Genomic DNA, 25,264 nt, shown 5'->3' on the forward strand with positions numbered 1-25,264 from the left:
TTGCCATTAAGTAGCAACTTCAGAAGCAGCATAGGCATGTTCCATCCCTTCAAAGATATCCTGAGTGTGCATGCATCTTCAGGGAGCATGCTGGGAAGAAAATGATGAGCTGATAATGCTGAAGGGGGTTAGGATCTAAAATACTGCAGAAAATTTAATTGAACCTTTTCTGTTCCCAGACCAAAGGATGGAGAAGTTGCTTTCATGGCTGTGGCTGGCTGCTTAAAGTATCCTTGTGCAGTTTAAACATGTATTTATACAGTTGATTAGAAATTAGCAGAATAATCAAATTTGAATTAAATTAGTAATAGCAAGCTAAAGGAAAAGCTCTGTAAACCACATTTCAAAAAGATGGTTGTGGAATAAAGATAAACTCAATATTCTCCCCACTACACAAAGTTCACATACAACTTGTACTTCACAACATATTTTATTTTCTGCACACAAGATGCGCGTACTTTACTGACCTTAACATTATTTATGTTTTCAAAGGCAAATACAGACAAATCAGAAAAAAATACCCCTACTAGACCTTTCTATTACTCCAAATAATGTGCTCATTCCTCAGAAGGAAGAATATAAATATAAAAAATAAATGAAAAGCAAAGATGTTTTAACTCTTAATTGAGGAAAGGAACACAGCCTAGCTGAGAGAACAGAGGTGTCACAATATGACTTTCTGCAAGTCACCTTGAGAATACTCAATGAATATAGTTCTGCAAATTAGACACTTGGCTGTTTTGTGCAGTTGCAATGTATGTGAGATATTTTTTAGGATTTCCCAAACTTTAGTTCATTTAGTATCTTCTGCCAGTCCAATGCACTGTTAGGTAACAGAGAACTCTGTCTGCTGATATAATGTGACCATACTACATCAGAAAAGTTATTATCTGAGTGCTAAATCAAATGTCATGTTAAAAACATCAGTCTTGAATACAGAGCAATGTCTAGCTGTATTCCCTAACTGCAAACCAATCCACAAACTGTATCTCAGCTGGAAACCCTCTGTTAATTCTCCATGGCTCTGAACTGGTAATTGGGTACTGAGTACTTTGGGTAATCAGGTACTTTGGCAGGGCTCCTGTTTCCTGGAAGGAATAACTCCAAGAACACACCACCTCTGCCATCAGCCCTTCATGTCTTTCCCACCTGTTTGTTCAATGCAGGTGCATTTGCCTTGTACTTACCCCCTTGATTGCAACTGCACGTTGATGATCTGCTCCCCTTTTCAACAAAGGGACTGTTAACTTCTACTATGCAAAGTGTTCTGGGTATACTAATGAGACATTTTAATAACAGCAGCTAGAAGTAGTATCAAAGTGGAACTACCCACTTTTCCTGCTTAGGTAAAGATACTAAAGTCATCTGGAAAGTACTGTTCTTACTGGGGGGCAAATTACTCAGCTCCCATTTAGCAGTAAATTTTTCTGACTGTAACTTTGGGTCTGCAGGACCAAATGAACCAAAGCCTGGAAAGCTATAATGAACATGAATCCTTATGTGGATTTGTTGCCTGAGCAGCACCTTCACAAACAGAACTGGCAACCACTGTTGCTACTGCTGAGAAGAAACTTCTTACAGGTTAGCTTTTATTTAATGATGGATTTTTATTGTATTTCCAGATGACATTATTAATCCACGTAAACAGGAATTTTACTTTGCACATAATAGAAAGTGTAAACAGAAATTTGAGCATCAGGATATGCTCTCTTCTTCAATGGGAACCCAGCACTCGCCTTCAAAAAAAAAGTCCTGTTGTTTTCAATTTGCACTTCCATTCTGAACCATTTGTAGATACTCCTTGTGTAGCTTTTCTTGGGTTTCATAAAGTTTCTTTAGCTTCTTAATTTGTCCTTTGCTAAGTTCTTTGCCTTCTGTATCATGGGTGGGAAATCCCTGAAATATTTAAAAAAAAAAAGTCTTTAAGATAAATTCTTGGACTGCTTTTGTTCTTTACGGAATCATGTTTTAATAAGATAGGGAGATAATGTCATAATGACAGGCTGTCAGGAAGGGGTGTATTTTGGCTAATTTTAGTCACCTAGAAGTTTGACAGCTAACTGACTATTTCTGTATGTTCCCTTCCTATGAAGGGACATAAGGGTGTATTTATCTTCTGTTCTGTACTAAGTCAGGGAAGCTTAGACCACTAACTTCTAGTTGGGTTTAGGTAAGAGAATAATGACTAATTCCTGAACAGATGGTTAAAATAATCTTTAACTCATACTAGCAGATTGAATTCAAGGCTTAAAGCAAAAACACTAAGAGATTTATGTTCTTGATGGAGAAAGCATGATCAGAGTTTTTATGGACATTCTCCTTGGCTTGCAGGGGTATTTTCCAGTATTTATACTCTCCATTCTCACTTGCCCCCAGCGCCTGAATTTGTGCAGGTGAAAGGGAGAGGCAGAAGCAGGATCAATGCCCAAAATCAGGTGCTGAAGAAACAGGGCTTTCTGTTTTCCAAGTAACACTTTTATCCCCAAAGGGAGCAATCAAGAACAAAGTTACCCATACAGACCCTTCAGAGAGCCTTTGCCAGCAGAGAGCAAAAGGGTGGGCAGAAGTGAACAGTAAGCACAGGACCTCTCCAAAAAACATCAGTTCTGGCAGAACTGGGGAGTTTGTACTTGCAAATGAATACCCTGCCTTGCACCAGAGTAATAAACCTGTGAATGAACATCATGCACATTCCTACCCACAATATACATTTTGCTTTGCAATGAGAGGAGCCAAAGGAAATGTACAATGAATGTACAAGGCAATGTAGAAGGAAAATATCCTTGAAATGATGGCTAACAGAGACCTTGCTCCCCAGGGCACAATAAAATTAATGTACCACCTTTTCTTTCTCTCCTTTCCTCCTCTGGCTAGATTAATAGCACCGCCCTGGAGGTTTTGCAACAAGATTGCTATAAACATACACAAGTAAGTATGTTCAACTGGGGAAGGAAAACCACTCCCTATATAAAGAAAAGTCTCTTACATTTTCATCAAACATGGAATATTTGTCAAGTTCCAATTTAAACATTTCATGTGGTGGAATCTTCATTTTTTCCAGTTTTGCTGCCTGTAATATAAAACATGCATTAACATCACAGTTAATTACTGACAACCTGTCACGTATGCAAAAGGAAAAGTAGATTATAATTTCAATATCAAAGAGCATTTAATTCATACTATATTATGTGAAAAGAAACTTGGTGTGAGGAACAACTCAGTAGGTCTTAGCTGTGCTTGTCTAGGGGAAAAACTGTTTCAAACCTGTAGAGAACCACTTTATAAAATAGATGCATTGCAGAAACTCAAAATTATTTGCTTATATACTCCAAAAACTACATCTGATTCTTGCTAATTTGATTCTTTAATCAACACAAAATGAACAGTTGCTAAGAGTGAAGAATATTCAGCAATTAATTCACTGGAAAGGGAACTACCTTTATCAAGTTTCCTGCTGACAAGGAGAGGTTTCTCTGCAGGTCGCAGAAGAATCAGATGCAGTAATTGCACTGAAAATAAACTGAACTTTCCCTTATCTGTAAACAAGCACATCTCAGGATATTTTCCATGTAATTTTTGCCCAATGCAAGGGAATCACCTTTTTGAAAAAATGAAAAAGGGTACTTAGAATTTGTGGATGATAAATGCTATTTATCTTGTTTTATGTATTTATCTCTGTACGTGTTGATCTCTAAAAGTTTTCTTCCTCTTTAACGCAGGAATGTATTTCCTGTACTGGTAAAGTCATCAGCATGGCAAACAATATTTTCTCTTATGAGTTCATCTCCTTTGTCTGCATACTCCCCATCCAAAGCCCAAAACCTCTGAGCTATCAGAATTCCATCCATTGAGATAAAACATTTCACTGCTCAATCATAAGGAACAGGGGATTTCTTAGAGAGAAAAAGAAAAGGAAAGGAGAAAAAGAAACCCTTTCACATATACCTATGATACTAGAAAGGGAATAAAATTATAAATGACACAAGCAAAATCTTCTCCACCACTAACAAGCATGTAAGATACTACTTCGTGAATAACAGAAGTAATACTGTTTATAGACTAAAATTAAGTGCTACAAGTTCTTCTGTAGTAAGATTTTGAAGGCTTTAGTTGTGTTTTCAAAAATGGCTTCTCTATAAGAATTGAAAGTCCAAATCTGAACTGCAAGCCAAAGTCATTCTGAGCAGGAAATTGTACACAAAAAAAAGAAATGGAGGCCCGGTTAAGGCCAGGCAGAGAGCCTGTTTTTTAATGTGTTCTTTCCTGCACATGACTATTGCTGCCTACACTTTTCTTCAAAATGAGATTACTTACTTCCTGCTGTTGTTTTTTCCTGGCTGCTTCTTCTTTCTTCCTTTTTTTCTCTTCTTCAATCTGTGAGAGGTAGTATTAGTGAGTAAAAGGTAATGTACTATTTAATTTGGTTGTTTTCTACAAACCTGAGCCAACTCCCCTGGACGTCTAATTACAGACAGAACTGGCAGCATGACCTGCAGCAAACCCACCATGCCTTATAATTAGGATTGTCTGATACTTCCAACTGTATGACTTTGATTTCATTTGCTTTTATTCAGTTAAACCAGTTTTAACTGCTCAAAATGCATTTTGCATACGAAGTGGATACCTAAAAGAAATTGTCCTGTCATTTTACGGAGAAAAATGTTTTGCAAATTACTTTTAAAAAAGACTGTATTTCAGTGATATTTTAAGCTCTTGCCTCAAACTGTGAAGACATCACAGTTTCTCAAGCAGCAGTTGTATCACTTGATGTTCCTAGGAAAACAACTATCCAAATTTAGCCAACTTGCTAAAAATCCCATCTTGCACTTGCCTGGGAGAGACCTGTCAGTTCTCCAAGGGTTCTGCCAGTACTGAACATAACACTGTTTCCAGGGAAAAGGGACTCTAGCTGCAGGTCCCACCCAGCAGCTATATACAAACTGCCTTCAAATGTCATTTGGATGAAAACATCAGGAATTGGCTCAAATGACCTTTTTACTTCTCCGTTTTCTAAAGAACATCAACATGGAAGGAAAAATGTTGGAAAGTTTTCCAAATATTCCTAGTAGTGATAGAATTTTATTTTTGGTAAAACTGAAGACAGACATATGAAGTGTTACTTTTAAATAATACAAAGTCAAATATTAATACTAGGAAGTGCCAAAAGCAGGGTTTCTGTACAGACCTTGTGCATGTGAATTCAAATTCACAAGCTTTATATGAATTCTTGCCCCCACATCCTGAATATCCTATATTCATTCTATATTCATATATATCCCATATTCATCCTGAATATTAGTGAATATCCGCTAATCCATACTATATTAATTAAGATTTAGCCAGTACATTTTTTCCTCACACATCAGATTAATACAGACTAGTTCTATGGAAAATGTTGTCTTCATTTGTACAAACAAAAGAAGTCCAAATAAGCTTCTCATAGGAATTGTTCTTCCAGAGAAGAAAGACAGTTTGCATGCAACACTCAACATCCCTTAATCATATGAGGATCTTAAAAAGCAAACAAATGAAAAATTATAGAGGTATTCACTAGGTCCCATACAAAGTTTCCAAGAAGCTGTTTTGAATTTTTTTTTTCCAACACACTTAAATTTTTGTATCAAGTCTCTTAGGTCATTTTCCATGTTGCTAGTCTGTTACGAGTGTTCTTATGAATTATCAAAGAAATGTAAAAGTATCTATAGCTTACACATTACTTTAAATTTTAAAAATATAGGATGCTTAAAATAATAACCTTTTTCTTTTCTTCTCTTTCTTTCAATAATGTGTCCTTATCCACTAATTTAACCACGGTTGGAAGTCCTAAAGAAGCAAAAAGAGAAGGATTAACTTCTTGATTAGCTTCTTGATTAGTCAAAGATAAATGGTAACTCTTTTCTTTTTTGTATGCTGAATGCAACTATCACTCAGTGACTTACTCAAAAGTGATTAAGAAATGAGGTGCCATACAAAAAGATGAAAAATATTGCAATGCATGTTTTTTTATTCTGTACACGTATTCCAATATAAAGTTCAGTAATATAGATTCATACATACATGTACCATTATATATGTGCCATTATATATAGTACATAGCAGATATATATATGGTGCATATATGATATATATTATGCTATAGCTTTGCAGTCCTTGAGTTTATTGAATTATTTCAGATCAGTCTTGAAAGTTTGTTTTCCCAGTCCTTAGGAAAAGAGCAGGATTATAAAACTAGCTCGTACAAAGTTTCAAGAGATAACTGGATACCTTCATGATCTTCCAATCGAACTCCAAGTTCAGGCAGGATGTCATCCCGGAGAGCATCACTCAACTGCAGCACTTCAGTTACTACAGAGCATGAAAAATACCTTCAGTGAAGTAGATTTGGCCAAAATATACTTTTATCTAGCTACATAGTTACTTAAGTGCAATTAAATGCCACTCTCTCACACTAGAGAGAGAAAAGTCTTTTGTTCTAAAGTGATAAATGATTCCTGCCTTATTTCAGCTACACGGAGAAGCAGCATGTTTCTTTGCAGGGACTTGAAAATCATAAATTCCCTCCAAGATACCCTCACTATTCCTGAAGAAGAACAGAAATAAAGTCCAAGGCAATTCAGAAATGATGCAACAATTCTGCCAGGGTATGGTAGAAGGGTATATGATTCGGGAAGATCCTAATGGTTGCTGTAAGATGTGCAATAAGAAAGATTAAAAACCTAATTCTAGAAAAATCACAAATTAACATATCCTGTGCTAAATCTAACAGTGCCCTTTAAAGGACTATGATTTTGTTGATTTGATAACTACACATACATTTGTCAGAGAACTCTAATCCCAACATCCTCTTTTTAAGTCAAGCAAGCTAGATGGAGCAGAACTGAGAATTTTTGTTTGGCTTTCTGCACAGTGATCTAGACATCATGGCTAATATTTTTTTTGCAAATTTATCAAAGACACTTTGATGACAGCAAATGGTTAAGAACTTAAGATTTAGCTGAAATATGTGCTATCAGCTTGTAAAGGGAAAACAAATCTTCATGAAAGATAATTTTTTGGATGAGAAATTGTACCAGTTGAGAAGCAGCAGAACAGTTAAGAGGAACTAAATGCATTAAGGAGACCCAATATGTTGCTGTTGTGAATTCAGTGGCATTTTTTATAGACAGTCTGATATTTGGGAGGAACATTTACCAAGTGTGACAAGACAGATACTTGGGTTAGATGTGCCTATAATAAACAAATGTTCTCCCTTACAGCAATTCTTAGTTGGCTAAACCTAAGAAGTAATCAGGGTCTCAAAGGTATTATTTCAGGCAGTGGAAGCTCCCATCCAGGCAATTTCCTAAACACTGCACATTCTGGTAGATACAAGCATGATCCCTGAGCCTTCAACTCTTCCACAACTCCCATAGAGCTGCAAGTGAACAGAGCACTGACTATCCTAAAACCATAAAAAGGAACACCCTGTTTCAGTGCATGGCAGTGTTCTGTGGCTCTCTCTCTGCATAGGAAACCACTGCAGTGTATAGAACCTCTTTTGTCTGCTGTAAACGGAGTCGTTGTTTTTCCTGACCCAGAGCAGTTTCACACAGTGAACCACAGTCATGGTTGATGCAACTCTAAACAAGCCATTAAGATAAACCAGGGATAAGATTACCTCACTGGCTAGTAACACTAAAAGGTGTTTGCTCTAACCTAGGCAAAGGAATTACACATATCATATCAAGACTATATCAGAACCACCTACTGCTTATTCACTGAAACAGCATCTGCACAGTTATAGATGTTTACTTACCTAAAACCTTGAATAATTGAAAACTGAAGAAGTAGAAATCCATCAAGGAGAAATGTATAATGAAACATATATTATTTATGAGAGGACATGTCCTCTGATCAATCCTGCCATCCTGCCAAAGGAGTCAGTGCTGGACCTGAAATGTGCCTGTTCTTTGCATGTGATACCTCCAGAGCATAGATGTTTAGGGATTGGGTAGGGGGCTGTTTATGGGCTGCCTCAAGACACAGGGAGCCTCTCACTGAGGGCAGAGTTCAGAAATGGACACCTTTACCATGGGGCAGTCAATTCAAGGAGGTTGGTAACCAACAGCTGAAAGACTTGCTCTTGTTTAAACATATGAATAACAATTTGTTGCTCATAAGAATTCTTTCTAAGCACTGGGAGCTGCACTGGACCACGGATCTGCTCCACTGTGCAGCCTTGCAGAGACAAGAATATGGGGTCTTTAGTGGTCAGACACACAAGTAAAATGTCAGGATGTGCAAGACAAAGATGCTCTGACCAAACAAACACTGATGCATTTTGCAGGGTTTTCTGCATCTCTTTCCCCTGTGCAGCCAGCAGCGTGTTTTGTTTTGTCTGTTTACCATCATTGCAAGGTAGGTTCACATATTAAGACTCAGCTCAAATGACCAGTGCAGGCATCCAGTTTGAATACTAACAACTTAATAAAACAGAGAATTTATTTAACTAACATGTTTGAATGTTAGCCATTCTGGATGATGGTGGCATTTTTGCAGGGTATATACATTTTGATTCTTACTAAAAAAACAGTTTTACAAATGGCTGTTCTGTGAAATATTTTTGTTTTGCAGATACATCTTCAAATGATATGTATATGGATGGGGGCATTTGTAACACTCTGCAGGTTTTACAGAGACACATACTTCTTACTTAACCTCTGAGAATACTTAAAGCAACAGAGATTATTTTAACTAATATTTAACACAATCCTGCCAACAGGCTATAATGAGGAAACTCCCTTTGCCTACAGCTATGCAGAGGCAATATCCCCAGCCACTAATCAAAACAACTTTTACAGCAATTTAATGCTTCCTGCAAGCAAGTATTTAATGGGTAAAGGGAAACAAACCAGTAGCATGTCAGTGCAGGTCCTGCCAGCCACCACTCAGCTTCCATGTACCAAACAGTTTAAAAGAAAGGTGCCTCTCTGGTCAAATTGCAGAGTGCTCTGTACCCCACTCAAGCAGCAACTAGATCCAGTTTGATTCTTACTGTCCAGTGAATTTCAGGCAAAAAATCACTACATTCCGAGTAAGAAACTCAAGTGCCAGAAAAAAGCCAAGTGTTGCCAGTCTAAAGCCAAGTGTTTTCTAAAAATTATATATAAGAAGCTCAACAATGTTTAAACAATGATGTGTAAACCTTACCATGGCTAAAAGCAAGGATCAGTTTAGCTCAACCATCAGAAAGCAAGGGCGAAAAAAGCCTCATATAAATTAAGTATTTATAATAAATACCTAAAGACTAAAGCTCACATTTTTGGCTGAGGATATATACACAGACTTCTTGAAGTAATTAAAATTTTAAAAAACATTTACTGTTGGAACTAAGCCTACTTCTCAGCATCAATTAGGCCCATAAGAGTTTTACAATAATAGCTGAGTAGTCACTCTAGAAAATACAGTTTTGTGCTCTTAATGTAAACTTACTAGCTTTAGAGGGCCACCAAACACTATAAGGATGATAGTTCAGAGTCTTTTCCAGCTGAATAGGTTACCAGACACTACAAGTAATTTTGTATTTCTGTGTAATATATGGGTTACTTGTATGTTTTGTGTATAAAAAATGCCCTGTTTTGCCTTCAAGTACAAATCCCAGTGTCAAAGTTTTAAGAAAATAAGAATCAAATACATATTGAAGACATGTAAAATTCCACAGGGGACAGCAGAAAATAGTAAGAGCTCCTCCATTAGGAAATACCAGTAAAATCAAAGGAAGTTTAATGGAACAACCTTTTTAACACTATATAGTTCTGCTGCCAACACAAAAAGCATGATCAAAGCTTTTCAGAAGGATTAAAAAAAGCACCTGAAACAACTTCTAGCAAACTCCCAGATGAATCCTCCAAAGACAGCATTCCAATTACCATCAGGGGAGCTACAATTCCAACTATGCTAACAAATAATAGTGAGCATCTCGGGCTATTTAAATGCAGACACTATTATTGTGTAGCAATCTACACTTTTAAGAGAATGCAAGCTCCCTGGGGAAGAGATCATGGATACTTTCATACCTAGAAAGCAGGGAGTGCCCTAACCTAGAAAAACAGCAGCTAAACCTTGTCATTCCAGAACTTTTAGAATCTTTATGAAATGGAAGTTTAGTAGCTGGTAAAAGATTCCCAAATTAAAGAGACAGGCAGCAGAGATGCAAAAATTCAAATTTAAAGACTCCTTTCTTTTATTCTCTAAGCAAGGAGAGACTCCATCAGCTGCCTCACACCCACACCTCCACCCTCTCCCCCAGTTTGGTTCCTATCACCTCCAAGTCTCATATGCAACAGTACAGGAAAAAGTGAACTCTCACCTTTCTTCTCTCTGGCAATTTGTCGCACTCCTTCTCTGAACTCAGAAAGAACTTGGAGGTATGGCATCACTGTAGATTCAATCTGCAGGATCATTATTTCCACAATTAACAAATCATCATTTAGATATAAAAGATGTCCCTACCTGCTTCATATTTATGTGCTGTTGGATGGAATTTGACCCTCAGGGCAGATCTGTATCAACAAAATTTGTAATTGTTCTATTGATGTCAAAGGATAGACAATCATTTGCATTAGCTGTCATTTTCCTTTTGTGCAGATAAAATCAGCTTGTCAAGCTCAGCCTCTCCCCATTCCTTTTTCACCTCCTTTCAGTTAGATCCATCACTTCCACAGGGTTATACTACAGTTCAGCCAACTATAAAGCAGTGCAGGGATAAAAACAGCACTCAGATGAATTTGCTCCTTCATGTACTGTGTTGTCCTACTTAGGCCCAGCTGTTTATTAGATGATACCATGTGAAACTCATGTTAGGACTTATTTTCATTAGAACACAGATCTGTTCCTCAGAAGTTAGCTCATGCTAGTTGTATGTACCAATACAACAATTGTGCAATTGGCTGTATTCCTTGCACAATTCCCTCTCCCACAAGAAGTGAGGAAAGACAAATGGTGATGAAATCTCAGAGAAAAAGTCCTGTGAGTTTAGTCTCAATTACAGTTAAAAGCAGCAGCAAGCAGTTAGTGAACAGCAGTGAACAGCTACAAAAACTACAGACCAGAACTGTCTGCCAGCACTTCTCTGGAATCCCAAGAGGAAAAGCCAGGCCCCTAGGGGACAGCTTAAATTACAAGCTTCATTACTTTGGAGGGTGGGGCAGAGAAAAAAAAAAAAAAAGCAAGCTTTTGTCTCCTCTACATTTTCCACGTCTTCCCTGTCTGTTAAATCTCTATGACAAATTTCTGTGCAATTAAAGGAGAAGATAGCCTGTCATGCTCTAAAAGTGCCCCGTGAAAAGAACTGAGGAGCTGTTGAAACTTTTCATAAATGTGAACATTTTGCAATCAGCTTCATAATCAGAACCAGCGGCGAGAAGTTTGGCCCAAGGAACAGACTCCGGAAAGTGAGGAACAGTCACATCTCCACTCCCCCTCTGCACTGAAACTACCTCTTCATGCAAATGAAGTGGTGTCAGGAAAGCAGGCACTGCCACTACTTTATCAGTCATTTCAAGATGAAAGATTTTTATTTCCAGAATAACTAACTTGAGAGAAATGCCAAATTGATTGGGAAAATGAAACTCTGGGACTGAGGTCTTCTGACTTCAAATCTCTTTTATCCACTTTACAAGTAAATTACTGACCCATGGTAATTAAGCTGTTTTTTCTTTCAGAGTTTTTGAACAGGATTACGCCTTTTTTTAAGATATTGACTCTACTGGTTCTTTCATCTCTAATTTAAACAAGGAAACAACTGGCCTGACCCATAGGCTTCTGTAATTATTGAGAAGTTTTTGAACCTTGGAAGTTCACCTCTTAATATTTCCTAAGAAAAATAAGTATCTGCATGGAGGACTGAAAGAGTGTAATATTTAATGAAACAGCTAAAACATTTTGATACTATGCATTTTTATATTATAATGCTTAACACCAGTAATGACCTGGGTGATAAAAACAAAAGCTTCTTGTGTTTAAGAGATGTTAGCACAAGATTCTCCTGACAACTGTGCTAACAGTGTTGCAAAATTTGGAATATGTAAAACTTTCTTCAGACAGGATGTTCTTTAATGTTCGGTCTTTGTATACTTTCAAGCCTCATCAACAAGAAGGGAGATTTAATCCCTGAAACAGATAGCAGCTAACAAGCAAGCTCTAAGTGATGTCCAGGTATCAGAAAAACAAATTACTTGTTGGTAGAATTGCCTTGTTAAGGTTTAGGGTCGGACATGCTACAATGGCCTCAAACCTCAGGGGAGGTTAACAGAACTTGGGAAGAAGGATGGACCACTGATAGTGGACACAAAGAATGGCACAAAGAATTTACAGGCCACAAGGACACTTGGCACAACTCCCAAGATAAGAAAGAAACTCATAAAGCCAACTCAGCAACTGTGCTGAAATCAGCTGCCACTGGGTAAAAGGTTAACTCCAACCACCAACTCAGGGACCACCAGCCCAAGAAACCCACTGACTCAAAAGAACAGAAAGACTGAGCATGCAGACTAATTAGCATAGGGAGCAAGAAAATTATTAACCAATAGAGGACAGAATATTAATTAGTAAGAGAATGATGTAAATCATAGCCAATGAACACTAGTTCCTTTGTTTGCTAAAATGTATAAATAGTAAAAAGTTTAGATAGTTGCTGTGCTTGATTTATGGAATACCACTGAGCATCCAGGCTTGCACAACTCTGAAACAAATAATCAATGTCTCTCTTGAGTGTGTTATTATTGGCTTGTTGTACACAGGGTAACAAATCCAATTTTTGTGGACAACATGTGTTGGCATAGGATTTTTTTTTTCTGCACAAGACTCTTTTTACTGTACTACTTTTGGCAGTGTAATTTTAAAGGAGTGAAGGGACTTAGCTTCAAGCTATCGCTAATCCTTCCACAAAGTATCGGAAACACTGCCTGAAGTGTTAAATAGAAATTTAATTTTCATTTTCCCTAAAAATGTTAGTGTTAAAGTGCTACCTTTCTTCTGAAATTCAAAATAATTCTAAACTATTTCTAAATTCTAAATTATTAAATTATTCTAAATTATTAAATTAAAATTCACTATTGATGTGCTTGGTAGGGTATATTGAGCATCTTCCTTATTATATCATTAGTGGAAATTTCCACAGCACACTAATTTAAGTATTTGCATAGGCAATTATCAGCTGAGTGTTCACTCCCATTCCTCAACCATAAGCAAGCTTGCCAATTCCTTTGATGAATAAAAAGTTTAGCTTTTTTGTTACACCAGAAATATTTCATTTATTCCTTCTAAGGAGGAACAGATAGGTGTATGGTCACACCTTTAAATGCAGAAAAATAACTGAAAAACAGCACTGATGTGCCCACAACAGATTTTTGGCATGAAAAACGCACAAAGTTCATAGCTTTCATATGGAGCTATTTCTCCTGCCTGCACCACAAAATGGTCCAGTTATTACAGAGCCCATCAGCACTTTGATCAGGCACCTCTCAGGTAATTCCAGAAAATTTATGCATCGAAGCAGAACTGCTTGGGTGACTAAAGCAAAACAGCCTTTCAAAGACACATAAAAACTGTGGCTACAAATGAGATCAGAAGAAAAGATTGGAATGTGGATAGAACTCCAGCTGCCTCCAGGCTGGTTTTTGGTGTACCACAAAGAAGTTTAATCAGTGTAATTATATTTTTGAAATGACTTAGCATGCAAATACTTGTAATGAGTCTTTAGACTGTAGTGTGTACTGCCTGTAGCTCACATGTGGTTTATGGAACAGACTCATCATTCAGAAGACAAGATAATTCTTTTTCTGGTTGCTATACAATTTGTCTGCCATTAAATCAAACAAATCTATAAAAACCCCAACTCTTGTAAAAGAAAAATCCCACTTCCTAAGCCAATTAATTATGTCAGATTCGAAGGCTAAAAGCAAAAAGAATGTAATTCAGCTACATATGAGTAATGTCATCACTTTAACCGAAGCTTTCAAAGGACACAGAGTAATTTTATGTAGTGTATTTTGTCCTTCACTTACATTTATGTTTTGACTGTTCCCTCCAACAGGAAAACCAATTGCATCATCACTTTCTATGGCACCAAAAATCTGGTCAAGGAAAAAGAAAAGAAAAGATTGTACACATCAATTCACACGTATGTGAAAACTAAGCAAAATCACATATACTAGGCTTTAGAATAGTTCTCATTTAACCCAGAATTCCCAACTCTAACAAGATGATGTTTTGATTTGTAATTGATACATGATACAAACCATTGGCTTTCAGATTTAGCTTCAAAGCTGTCAGATTTGCCGTTCTGGTTTCGTATTTTTTCTATTATTTTCTTTGCACACATTAGGGGCTTTCCACTATTCAACAAAACATTAGCTGAAAAAACACAGAGGACTCAAAATTGCTCCTGCTGCAGCACACACTGCAGTTTGAGGTTCGTTTGGCTGGGGGATGTGTGGTAGCTCTCTAGTTAAATCTTCCTGTAAGATTTAAACAAAGACTGTACAGATCCCTCCATACTTGAAAATACAAGTTATAACTGCACACTACAATAGCAACATTACTCCTTGCTGTCACATACCTTTAGCATTTGAGTGAGATAGGAACTGATGTTTTCTAAAAGAAGTCTGTTTGGCATCTGTCTGGAAGATTTCTTTGCAGCAATATAGGAGTTACTCTGGCTGACTAATGAGCGCATTTCTTCTAAGACAGAGCGAGTGTCAATATTGTCACACAGTGCTTCATGAATTGCTGCCTTCTTCTCATAAAAACTAGGAAGAAAAAGATTCTTTTTTTACTATTCATGCCAAAACACCTGCAACATACTCTGAAGGGTCTCTGTTAGAAGAGTAAGGTGACCTAAAAGTGAGATAATTTTTTGTTAGTCACAGTTTATATTTGAAGAAAAAACAGATGAGCAAGAAAAAAGGCATTATCATGACGCTGCTCTTTTGCTGCTATGGACAAAGGCAGGCAGGATAATCTAATTGGCAACAGCTATCCAAACAAATTACATCAAACACTTTTTCAAGCAATGGTCTTTTCATGCAAGTTTTTTTTAAAGCAGAATAAATTGCTTATCTAGTATCTTCTTGTGTTCACTTTTAACTTTTTTACAGTATTGCTCTCTTATCCCTGTATAATAGCCAAGTACTCTGTTTAGTGTCTTTCCAGGGAGGAGCACGAATTTGGAGCTAATTTACCACGAAGTGAATTGTTACGGAGATATTACAAGTAGATAAAAGGAATAAATTCATGCAAACCTTTGTCCTGTTAGTGACATGTTAGTAGGTATAATAAATAATACAGTATATTATATACCGTTTCATCACACAGAGGCTTTATGGTTTCAAACAATGTACTTTTTCCAAGAAAAAAAAAGTGATAGAAGAAAGGAGACAAATACCCATGAAGCATATCTTCTATTCCTCCCCCTTCTTTATCCCTTTCTTTTGACCTATTATTTGCTGTCCTTTTTTTAAAAAAAAGGAGTTATCTCCACCAACCTTGAGTTGAGGACAAAATTTTCACAGGACATCACTACACAGGAGAATCTGCACTGAGTCATTCAATGGTAACATTTGTGGCCACAACTGTGAACTGAACTAGGAAACAATTTTACTACTGCAATGTAAGATGACTCTATTTTAAATTTCAGACGTAACAGAAGTCATATACGAAGCAGTTAGCATTACGAATAATAATGGTAGTTTTGTTATAAAAGTCAAAAGACTGCAAAATGGATATCACTGTCTCAACAACATATTTTCAAAACCTGGCACTCTGATCTTCTGTGGTTTTAGTCAGGTCATTTAACTTCTGTTTGTCTCAGGTTGCTTACTGTACTTTGTAATGTGTAAAATACTGTTTTTCCAGTTGTAACCACTGTAAATTATTGGTCACTTCTCAGAGACAAGACAGGATTTCAAGCAGAGAAGAAAAGGACAGCTATCTAAAAAGAAGTTCTCTTTCCCTTCACAAACGGGGCAATGAGGCATGCCAGTGTACTAAACATAAGCAAAAGGGAAAGTACAATTTCACCTATACTTCATGGAGCTGCCCCAAGATTAAACTGATTGCTTGTAAAGAGTTGAGACTTTAGGTAGGAATTCTACAGACATAAATATCACTATTACATTGCAAGTGATTTTGTAAGGAAAAAAAATTTGAACATGAAGCTACACAACGGCTATTCAGAGAGAAGAAGGAGTGCTCCACTCACTTTTTGTTCAGCTCTACTTCTTGATTTTCCCATTTCTGAAACTGGCCTGTAACATCCGTGGGAGCTCGAAGAATATCCTTCACATTTAAAAAGAACTCCTGTAAAAGAAGAATATAGCTAGAAGTCTGTTTCAATTACACATAACCAATACTTACTACGAAATGGCATTATTTCTTAATGGTACTCCTAAACTTTATGGGTTCAACACTGTTTCAGCCAGGATCTAATGATGTCTCTCAAGACAATAACACCCATTAAAAACATTTTGCATAACTCTGTAAATCACAGTTGGACTGAAAATAATTTTTATCTCTTGGCTCTGTTACTACATGATACATTACAATATTCCAACACCAAGATGGTCACAAAAAAAAACTTTTTAAAAAGTTTAGGCAACAGTTCTTATGGCAGATTTTAAAGTGTGTTGCTAGCAAGGGAAGCTGAAGAATGAAATGGCTTTACAGAATTTTCAAGTGCTGTACAGTGTCCTTGTGGGGAATGTGAGTTTGAATTATGGCTCCAAACTAACCAGGGACAGGAACTGTGCCTGACCTCTCACATACCTGCAAAGCATAGAGCCAAAGGCTCAATGTTTGTGGTGAGGAGACAAAGTGGGAGCAATATGCCTTCTTCCCCTTTGGCTACATTTGCATAGAGTCTGACCTGGCAGAAGTATTATAGAGTGTCTGTTGGACTGAGTTGTATAAGCAAATTGAACTGAGAAACTGATCTTGTGTGTAAGTGCCAAGCTGCTCAGAGATCTCAAAACTTGGAGAGAGTCCCCAGATGCAGAGAATTGTAGCAGTCCATGGAATTTACACAACTTAAGCATTCAATGCTAGCTAAAAAAACACTGTGGCATCCCACCTGATGAATTCAGAAGGCAAAGCCAGTCTGGGAATATGGCCTATATTTCCTTTGAGCTCTATTCCTGGAAACATTTATGGCAACACCAAATTTAAGGGGCTGGAGAAGCAATGGAAAACTTACTTACATTCATAAACTTCTCATATTGAATAGCTGACTCCATGGTATTATTTGAATAATCCAGTGTATCCTTCCAAGAGTGCATGAGGAAAGCCAGCCGTAACTGTCGTGCTATTAGGAGTTTCAAAATAAACAAGGACAGTTATCATAAGCTAAAGCATTTTCATCTACTCCAATACTGCAGTGGCTAAGAACATCATCTTTAAAGTTCTTACTATCACTACATCTACCAAAAGAGCAAAACTTCTATTATCCATGCTGATAAATACCAACCAGGATCAGAAGAACAAGCAAGCTGTTCTAAAGTTAGGGAAAAAAGATACCTGAAGTTATCCTGAATAACAAAGTTACCACAGCCACAAAAGTGCATCAAAAGCATTCCCATTTAAAAAAAAAAAAAATTACCTGTATGTTTCTTCAGTGCATCTTTTATGGTAATGAAGTTCTTCAAAGACTTGGACATTTTACAGCCAGCAATTGTTAAATGACCAGTATGCAGAAAATACCGAACCCAGTGATCGTTTTCAAAGTATGCCTGCAGGAAAATCCAAAACCCAAAGACCCAACACTGTTTACAACTATATCAAGAAGGAGGAAAACTTAGAGAATAAAATCCTGAGAACCAAAACTTGTCCTTACACAAAACACACATCAGGTTTTAAAAACTGAACTATGGATTTGTGTAAGTTGCAGTCAAAGCAAAGCATGTCGCTTTTTCACTGCAGAAAGGTCAGTTCATTCACCTCAGACTGGGCCAGTTCATTGTCATGGTGAGGAAATCGCAGATCAAAGCCTCCTCCATGAATATCCATCGACTCTCCTAGAATGGATCCAGCCATAGCAGAACATTCAATGTGCCAACCTGGACGACCCTGTTAACAAAAGGGCATTACTTGGTTACTAATAACTCTCTTCCTCTCCTGCCTATGTCTCAGTCCCTCATGCTGCTCCTAAGAGAAAAAAAAAAATCTCAGTCTCAACTTCACAAAAGGAAACTGTTGCATTTGAAGATCCAACCTGGCAACTCATCTGTAACGTTTAGATTATCTTGCCTATCATTCTTTTAAAAGCTACATTAATATTTTTGATCACAGGGGAGAAAAGGAACTAGAATTTACTGCAGATAAAGGTTGTCAATAAACAGAGGACAAATGACCAGTAACAGCCATGGTGGGCCTGCATGCAAATTTCTGCTTAAAAAGCATCAAACAGACTGATGAACATTCTAGATTATTAATGAACATTAACCACAGAATCTTATGACTGAATACATGATTTCCACAATTTATACATTGTTAATATGAGGTGAGGCAAAATACTTGTGTAACTGTGCTATTTAATAAAGTGTAGAAAATCCAAATCCTGATTACAGTGTCCTTACCTTTCCCCATGGGGAGTCCCATGAGGGCTCTCCTGGCTTGGAAGATTTCCATAAAGCAAAATCATTTGGAGAACGCTTCTCACTTAAGCGATCAGCTGAGATGCTCAGGTCACCTTTCAAAAGAGAAAATATAAATGTATAAATTTTAAACCAGCATTACTGATTTTTGACCTTGCTGTATCTCACATAAAGTGAATAAAAAAAACCGCCAAAACACAACTCCCCAAATCATGGAACCCTTAAAAATCATTATTATTAACCTTGATAATCCATTGGGGTTTTGGTTAATGTTTGTTTCACAAGTATCTGACAAGTATCAGCTGCACTGGTGACATGTTTTGACATGAGATTCATCTATATTCTCTCAGCAGGCACAACACCAATATTGCAGTCACAGAAAAGACATACAGAAAGAAAAAACCCTATACTCAGATACAAGAAAGACTGCAGAATCAATCCATTCCAAAGTTAGATGGCTGCATTTACTGTTCTGTTACCATCACAGATGTGTTATGCATTATTTGCTGTAGGCTCCTTATGATAATTTAGGTGGTCCTTCTATTGTAACATCTTTAAACACAAGGAATTTACCATTTCAGGAGTACTGGCCAAGACTAAAAGTGGTCAACAATACTCCCTACAGCATAAAAATCCAAGACAGATTAAAAACAAGATTGTCAAGGCTAGCATTCTCAGTTACTTTTGCTGTACAGGTTGAAATACCTGCAATCTCAATTGCTTAGAATATGGTACATTATGCACTTTAAATGTGGATGTATTTTGCTTTTATTTACATTAATTGCAATTTTCAAAGCTTAGCATTTCTGCTGTTTGTAATAGTGAAAATTACATTATCTGTCAGGGAAACAACATAAAAATGATATTAAAACATTTTAATATTATTATTATAGACTTTCTGTATTATTTCCTACAGCTGTACAACTTTAGGAGCAGATAACAAATGAGTCTCATTTACTGACCTATAGCTCAACTCAAAAAAATCTGTATTTGGATTTAGTTCAGCACAATGAAGTCAAAAAAGAATTCTCAGTATGAAAGAGGAACCCAAATATTTGTCATGAAATAACCCCAGCCTGATGTGGAGAACTTGTCTGGCATGTGGAGACCCAGGTTCAAGTCTTTGCTCCTACTCTGAGCCACATGAACAAGCAAGTAACTGAGCTGTGGCCAAATGACTGAGCTATTCACAATTCTGACCAAAAAAAAAGCAACCCCACAAACAAAAAGTAACCCAAAACCATCCTAGGATTAATAATATTCCTTGGTATGTCCCAATTTAAAACTTTCAGGAAAGTACTGGCTTAAGCTACAAAACTTTGGCAAAGAAATTGGTAAAGGAAGTGCAGCAGGTAAACCATTAAGCTCTGACTGTGACCAATCCAAACAGTGAAATCAATTGAAGAGACCAACACATCATCAGTTTCTTCAACAACTTCAGCAAATCTTTACCTTCACCCTCTTGAAGAGCTTTTTGATCACCTACAGCTTCAGGCACCAACTTAGCATAGGAGTGTTTTTCACTGGCATCAAACTTCATAGTATCAAAGTACACAGATCCATTGGACACATACCTGAAAAGTGAAAGATCATTATTTAGCTAACTTTCTACCACAACTTAACTGAATTTTATCCCTAAAATCACTGTCAAGTTTTCTGGTAACTCCACTCACAGTATGTTAATGCTCATTATAGTAAAGGTGACTTAGGTGAGATTAAGTTTTAAGGTCTTACCATGTGAAACAAATCCTTGCAAATCATAATGAAATCGATCAAAGAGAAAACAGCATCTATTGTTAAGCTTTTAAGAGGTGAGTCATCAGGTAACAGTCACAAGAATTACCATTTTAAAAAATCTATGCTATTTACAACTGATTTCTAACTGTCAACTGAGGTGTCAATTTTTGAGGAAGACAAGGAATCAAACATAGCTCAAGTGAATGGGACTTTGACTTCATTTTAATGAACAAGGATTTCACCCTATAGGACATTGTAAGAAGCACATTAGGTGAGAAATAAGAAGTCTTTTGCAAAGAAACCTGAAATTTCTTTATTTGATGAAAACCTGCTTCTGGCAAAGACTACCGCTGCATATGAAAACAGAGAAAACAGCTCACAGTTAAGTGCTGAAAGCAATTGTTCTGGCACACAATAGCAAACTTACCCATAACCATTATCCACAATCTTCTTCACAAAATCCACAATTTCTGGCACATATTCACTAACCCGTGTTAAAACATCTGGAGGTAAAACCTATAGATAAAAAGTAGATTTTATATATATATATATATATATATTTAGTGCATATTTGCATACATATATGTTATTTATTGGTTACAAATTTGCTCAAAAGCAAGTGCTAATAAAATCTAACACTCCTATTTCAAGCTTTCTGCTCTGAAACAATGTGTTGTTCCCATTCTCCTCTGCCTTTAAGGGGACATTAACATAAAACTACTGCAAGAGATGCCAGTTCTTCCGACAGAAGAGGCAATAAGTCCCTCTGATTTGCAGGTAAATAAATCAACCTGAATCACTGCCTGTGACACAGCATTTAATCTGTAACAGACAAGTCTCTTCTTGATGGTTATCATCACATAATTTCTTAGTGCCTGAAGACTATTAAATAGTCAATCTAAATGCTGAGGCTGGCAGGGATCTCTTGTGCAACCAACAGATTCCATCTCAAACATCTGGATGGGTCTGTGATTGCTTGCCCATGTTACACCAAGTGGATGGCATGGAGAGCACACATCAAACGTGATCACCAGTTAAGTGACCCATAACACCCACAGCAGATTTAAGATTATTGCGATGGAAACAGAGCAGGCACTAATTTAACATCTACCTACGCATATTAAAGGAACTACTTTATTGATAAAGTTGAAATATGAAGTTCTTGAAAGCTATTAAGCAGATAAATTGTATTCTAGGTACTATAAGGCATGGCACATACGTTTTTAGAAGAGAAAATAGTTCATTTACTTACGTTGAGTGCTTCCATGTCTTTATGAAATTCCCCTTCCCAGAATTTGGGGAGCTTTGAGAATATGGAATTGTCAGTCACCTGACTGCCAAATTTTGTGTCCAACCAGTCAGACAGCAAATCTTTGGCTTCTTCCAACAGCGTCTAGAAAACAATAATGGTAAGAGCAACCGATCAAAGACTTGCACTGTTCAGTAACCTATAATGCAACTAATATTTCAAGACAAAAAAGTCAAAGAGAAAGTAAAGTCTAAGTACATGCAAGAGCAAAATCTTCATTGTAAAGGTAAAAATAACTGAATAATTATCACAGTGGGAGGGAAAGAAAAGTAATGGCTAAAAACAGCATCCAAAAGCCCTATAGCTGAATTGAAGAATTAAATTTCCTGTATTGCATGCAAAGTACTATGAAGTTCTCAGTCCCAATTTCTCTTTTTAGGAATAAAAGGTTCCATAATGTTTCAGGGGATTACTACGAGCTACCTCCTAACAACTATAAGCCAAATATAAAACATAAGAAGTGGCTCAAACATACCTCATGACATCTGTTGATCTCTTCAGCAGGGAGTTTTGCTTGCACAGCTTCTTGTAGAGGGTCAAAAGCAGACTTCACTGCATTTTGAATTCTTTCCAACATTTGCTTTTTATCTGGGTCTGTTGTCTCATTTAATTTAACTAAAAAGGGCTACAATTACAAAAAAGAAATTAAAAAGCCAGCTGCAGTACAGTAGCACTATGTTCCATACACAAAGTATTATCTCAGCCACACAGCACCTTGCTAGTGATGAATAATATATTACGCCACAGAAAAAGCTTTGACATCAACTAGTGAGGCATGAAACATCAGAAATAAAGGTGCAATCACAAGATTTTAGTTCGCATCCAAATTAAATTTTTCAGAGACTTCATAAATCACTACATCATCATAATTACTGCTGTTTTCATTTTCTATGCACCTGATCACTTTAATTATGCAGTTGATTACCACAAACTTGAAAAGGACAAGCTTTAATGTGAAACACAGATTAAATGCAATATTTAGAGAGTATGTCAGGCAAAGATAGTTGGGCAAAATTTCCAGGCACCCTATTCCCAGGCCTGTATTCAATTCATTAGAATGATAATCTCTTTGTGATCTGTAGTTCTGAAAATTACCAGAAAATCACCTTCCCTCACTTTCAGTCCTGAATACACAATTTATTAAATCCCCAAATCTTTGGAGCCTTTTTGCTCTTTCCAAGGTTATCAACAGTACAAAAGGGAAACCTCTCAAGCTTGGAAAGATTAAAGACATACCACTGTTTAAAAACCCTTTAAAATGATAATTTTTCAATTCGAACTCTAATGCACAAACGTCCAATAAATGCACTTACAAAATAGTGCTAAGAACACAGAAATCAGGAATGCTTTTTAAAGAATTTGTCAATTCTAAACTAATGTAAAAATCAAAGTGATTTGCAGTTCAAATAACATTTCTAATTTGTGTGGTACCAAGACTAAAACAAGCAGAAAGTTTAAGGAGATAGCAGAGTCAGAGGCATTTTTTTGGATGCTTTCCTACATTACTGAGTGAGAACCTAAAACACAAGCAGAGAATTACCACACCCACCTCTGAGGCAGTTCTAACATCTTCAAGTAGCTGATCTGGTGTTGATTTGTTCTCTCTATATCGTTCAAAAAGGTAATTTTGTCTTGCTCTCTTGATGATCTACAAAACAGAAGCATGGAAATATTATTGTGAAGCGACACATAGCTATACAAAGTGCAGATAAAATATACTACATATAAAAGGCATTTCAGAATCCCTATAAATTTAACAAGCTACAAGAATTACACGCAATAATATAAATTAAACACACCATACATAGTTAATCAGCTACTCAGCAGGGTAAATTAATTATCTCAACAGGTAAATAAAATAAATTGTCTTTGTAAAATACTTAGTCTTCATTGTTTGTGACAACATTCATTTCTATACAGCACCATAGGGTTTCCTACCACAGGAGTACTACAAAACTGAGAAAATCAATGCCTTTGTGTACAAAATGGATGTCTTAGTTAATAATTGTACGATTTATCTTGGTTTATCAAGTGGCAATTACAAGTGACTCTCTGACTTCGATTATAAAATTAGAGTATTTTAGAATGCAATTTAAAAACCCCACTTACCTTATCATCAATATCTGTAATATTCATACAATAGAAAACATCGTATTTAAAATAATCCTTCAAGATTCTTCTCAGGATATCAAATGAGATGTAGGACCTAAAAACCAAAAAGATACAGGGGTGTTTCTAGTGAACACCTCTATCTATTCTATGCACAAACCATTTTAAACTCATTCAATACCCGTGCAGCACTTTTACTTTGCCCCTTTTAAGTAATGATAAAATACTGTAACATGCTTTCAATCTCAAGTAGCAGCATTGAGTCAGCCTAAAAAGACCATTTTCTAGTAATACATTCATCTAAGTCATATCTTTTCCTAATAATCTTTTGCTTCCTATAGGCACTGTTATCACCTATATCAAAGTAAGGAATGCAGTACCTGGCATGTCCCATGTGAGAAGCATCATAAACTGTTGGACCACAGCAATACCACAAGACCTTTTTTCCATTCTGAGGCTGAAATACTTCCTTAATTGAAAGGGAAAGTACAGTGGTCAGAAGAAATTGAAGACATGACACAGTAACACCCCATTTGGAGATTAGAACATGAAAACATGGATTATAATTACAAAAATGAAATAGTTATTCCACTCCCAGCTTTACCACAAGTAAAGATCACCACCAGCTTTATAATGTAGGAGAGATAACAGGGTGTGGCTGCTTATGTTATATGCATTCTCATCAATCAAGATATCAAGTTACAACGATTTGGACTAGGCAGGGCATTATTCAAACTGTTTGCAAATGCTTTCTTTTGCATTGAAAAAGGTTATACACTATAATCAGTTCACAAATACTTGAATACTACAACCCATGCAAAATTAATATTCTTAGTACTTCCTCTTTCTCAAAGGACTTTCAAACAAGACCACAAGAAGTTTTACATGTTTTATATTACAACTATATAATTGGTGAGACTATTTTTACACAGGCAACATCTGAATAAAAAAAAAACTGTGATTTTATTCTGCTCGCACTGCTTACACTTACATGCATTACAGGTGAATGCCTGGCTATTGTGCAGGACAAACTGAAACTGGGAACTGAGTATTATGCAATAAGCACAAAGAGACACACACTAACAGTGTATGTGTACTTAGTGTATATAGTACTGTGCTTGCCCAGCACTAGACTGGCACAGCATTTCTGGCCTCTGCTTGTTAGCATTCCACATTTTACAACCCAGAGACCTGACTATTGACAGGGCAAACACTTCAGAAACAAGCACTTGATGACTGCTCTATTTGTGTTCCAAGGGAAATCTCCACTTTCCCCTCATTTACTCACCTTACTGCGAGTCAGGCTGTTGTAGAGGCAGAGCCTAGAATGTTTTGTCCCTTCAGGGGGAGACCAGGGGGGCTGCACACGTTTGCCTTTACCTAGGAGAAAAGGTAATTTAAAGAAAACTGAAAAGATACTTTCCACAAACAGATTTGCAATGTAACATTTTCTCCTTATCACATCATTATTTCAGAAGAAAAA

General features: G+C 36.6%; 1 protein-coding gene across 3 annotated transcripts in view; it reads right to left on the reverse strand.

The window, feature by feature from the left end:
- Window positions 1-411: 411 nt before the first annotated feature.
- Window positions 412-25,264, reverse strand: part of CARS1 (cysteinyl-tRNA synthetase 1) — a 32,874-nt gene continuing 8,021 nt past the window's right edge. For all 3 annotated transcript variants that reach the window (XM_085062916.1, XM_085062917.1, XM_085062914.1), the window contains 21 exons: window positions 25,070-25,161; window positions 24,162-24,250; window positions 23,782-23,878; window positions 23,222-23,320; window positions 22,148-22,297; window positions 21,616-21,756; window positions 20,791-20,879; window positions 20,079-20,200; window positions 18,609-18,721; window positions 17,971-18,099; window positions 17,633-17,762; window positions 17,235-17,338; window positions 16,241-16,338; window positions 14,600-14,789; window positions 14,046-14,114; window positions 10,349-10,430; window positions 6,265-6,345; window positions 5,756-5,823; window positions 4,315-4,374; window positions 2,987-3,070; window positions 412-1,896 (listed from right to left, as the gene is read on the reverse strand). In XM_085062916.1, the coding sequence (XP_084919042.1) occupies window positions 1,762-1,896; window positions 2,987-3,070; window positions 4,315-4,374; window positions 5,756-5,823; window positions 6,265-6,345; window positions 10,349-10,430; window positions 14,046-14,114; window positions 14,600-14,789; window positions 16,241-16,338; window positions 17,235-17,338; window positions 17,633-17,762; window positions 17,971-18,099; window positions 18,609-18,721; window positions 20,079-20,200; window positions 20,791-20,879; window positions 21,616-21,756; window positions 22,148-22,297; window positions 23,222-23,320; window positions 23,782-23,878; window positions 24,162-24,250; window positions 25,070-25,161 (2,222 nt within the window). In that variant the 3' untranslated portion in view covers window positions 412-1,761. The remainder of the gene's footprint in view (window positions 1,897-2,986; window positions 3,071-4,314; window positions 4,375-5,755; window positions 5,824-6,264; window positions 6,346-10,348; window positions 10,431-14,045; window positions 14,115-14,599; window positions 14,790-16,240; window positions 16,339-17,234; window positions 17,339-17,632; window positions 17,763-17,970; window positions 18,100-18,608; window positions 18,722-20,078; window positions 20,201-20,790; window positions 20,880-21,615; window positions 21,757-22,147; window positions 22,298-23,221; window positions 23,321-23,781; window positions 23,879-24,161; window positions 24,251-25,069; window positions 25,162-25,264) is intronic.

This window comes from Lichenostomus cassidix, chromosome 5, assembly GCF_008360975.1.
Source record: "Lichenostomus cassidix isolate B80296 chromosome 5, HeHo_3.0, whole genome shotgun sequence".
Lineage (NCBI taxonomy): Eukaryota > Metazoa > Chordata > Aves > Passeriformes > Meliphagidae > Lichenostomus > Lichenostomus cassidix.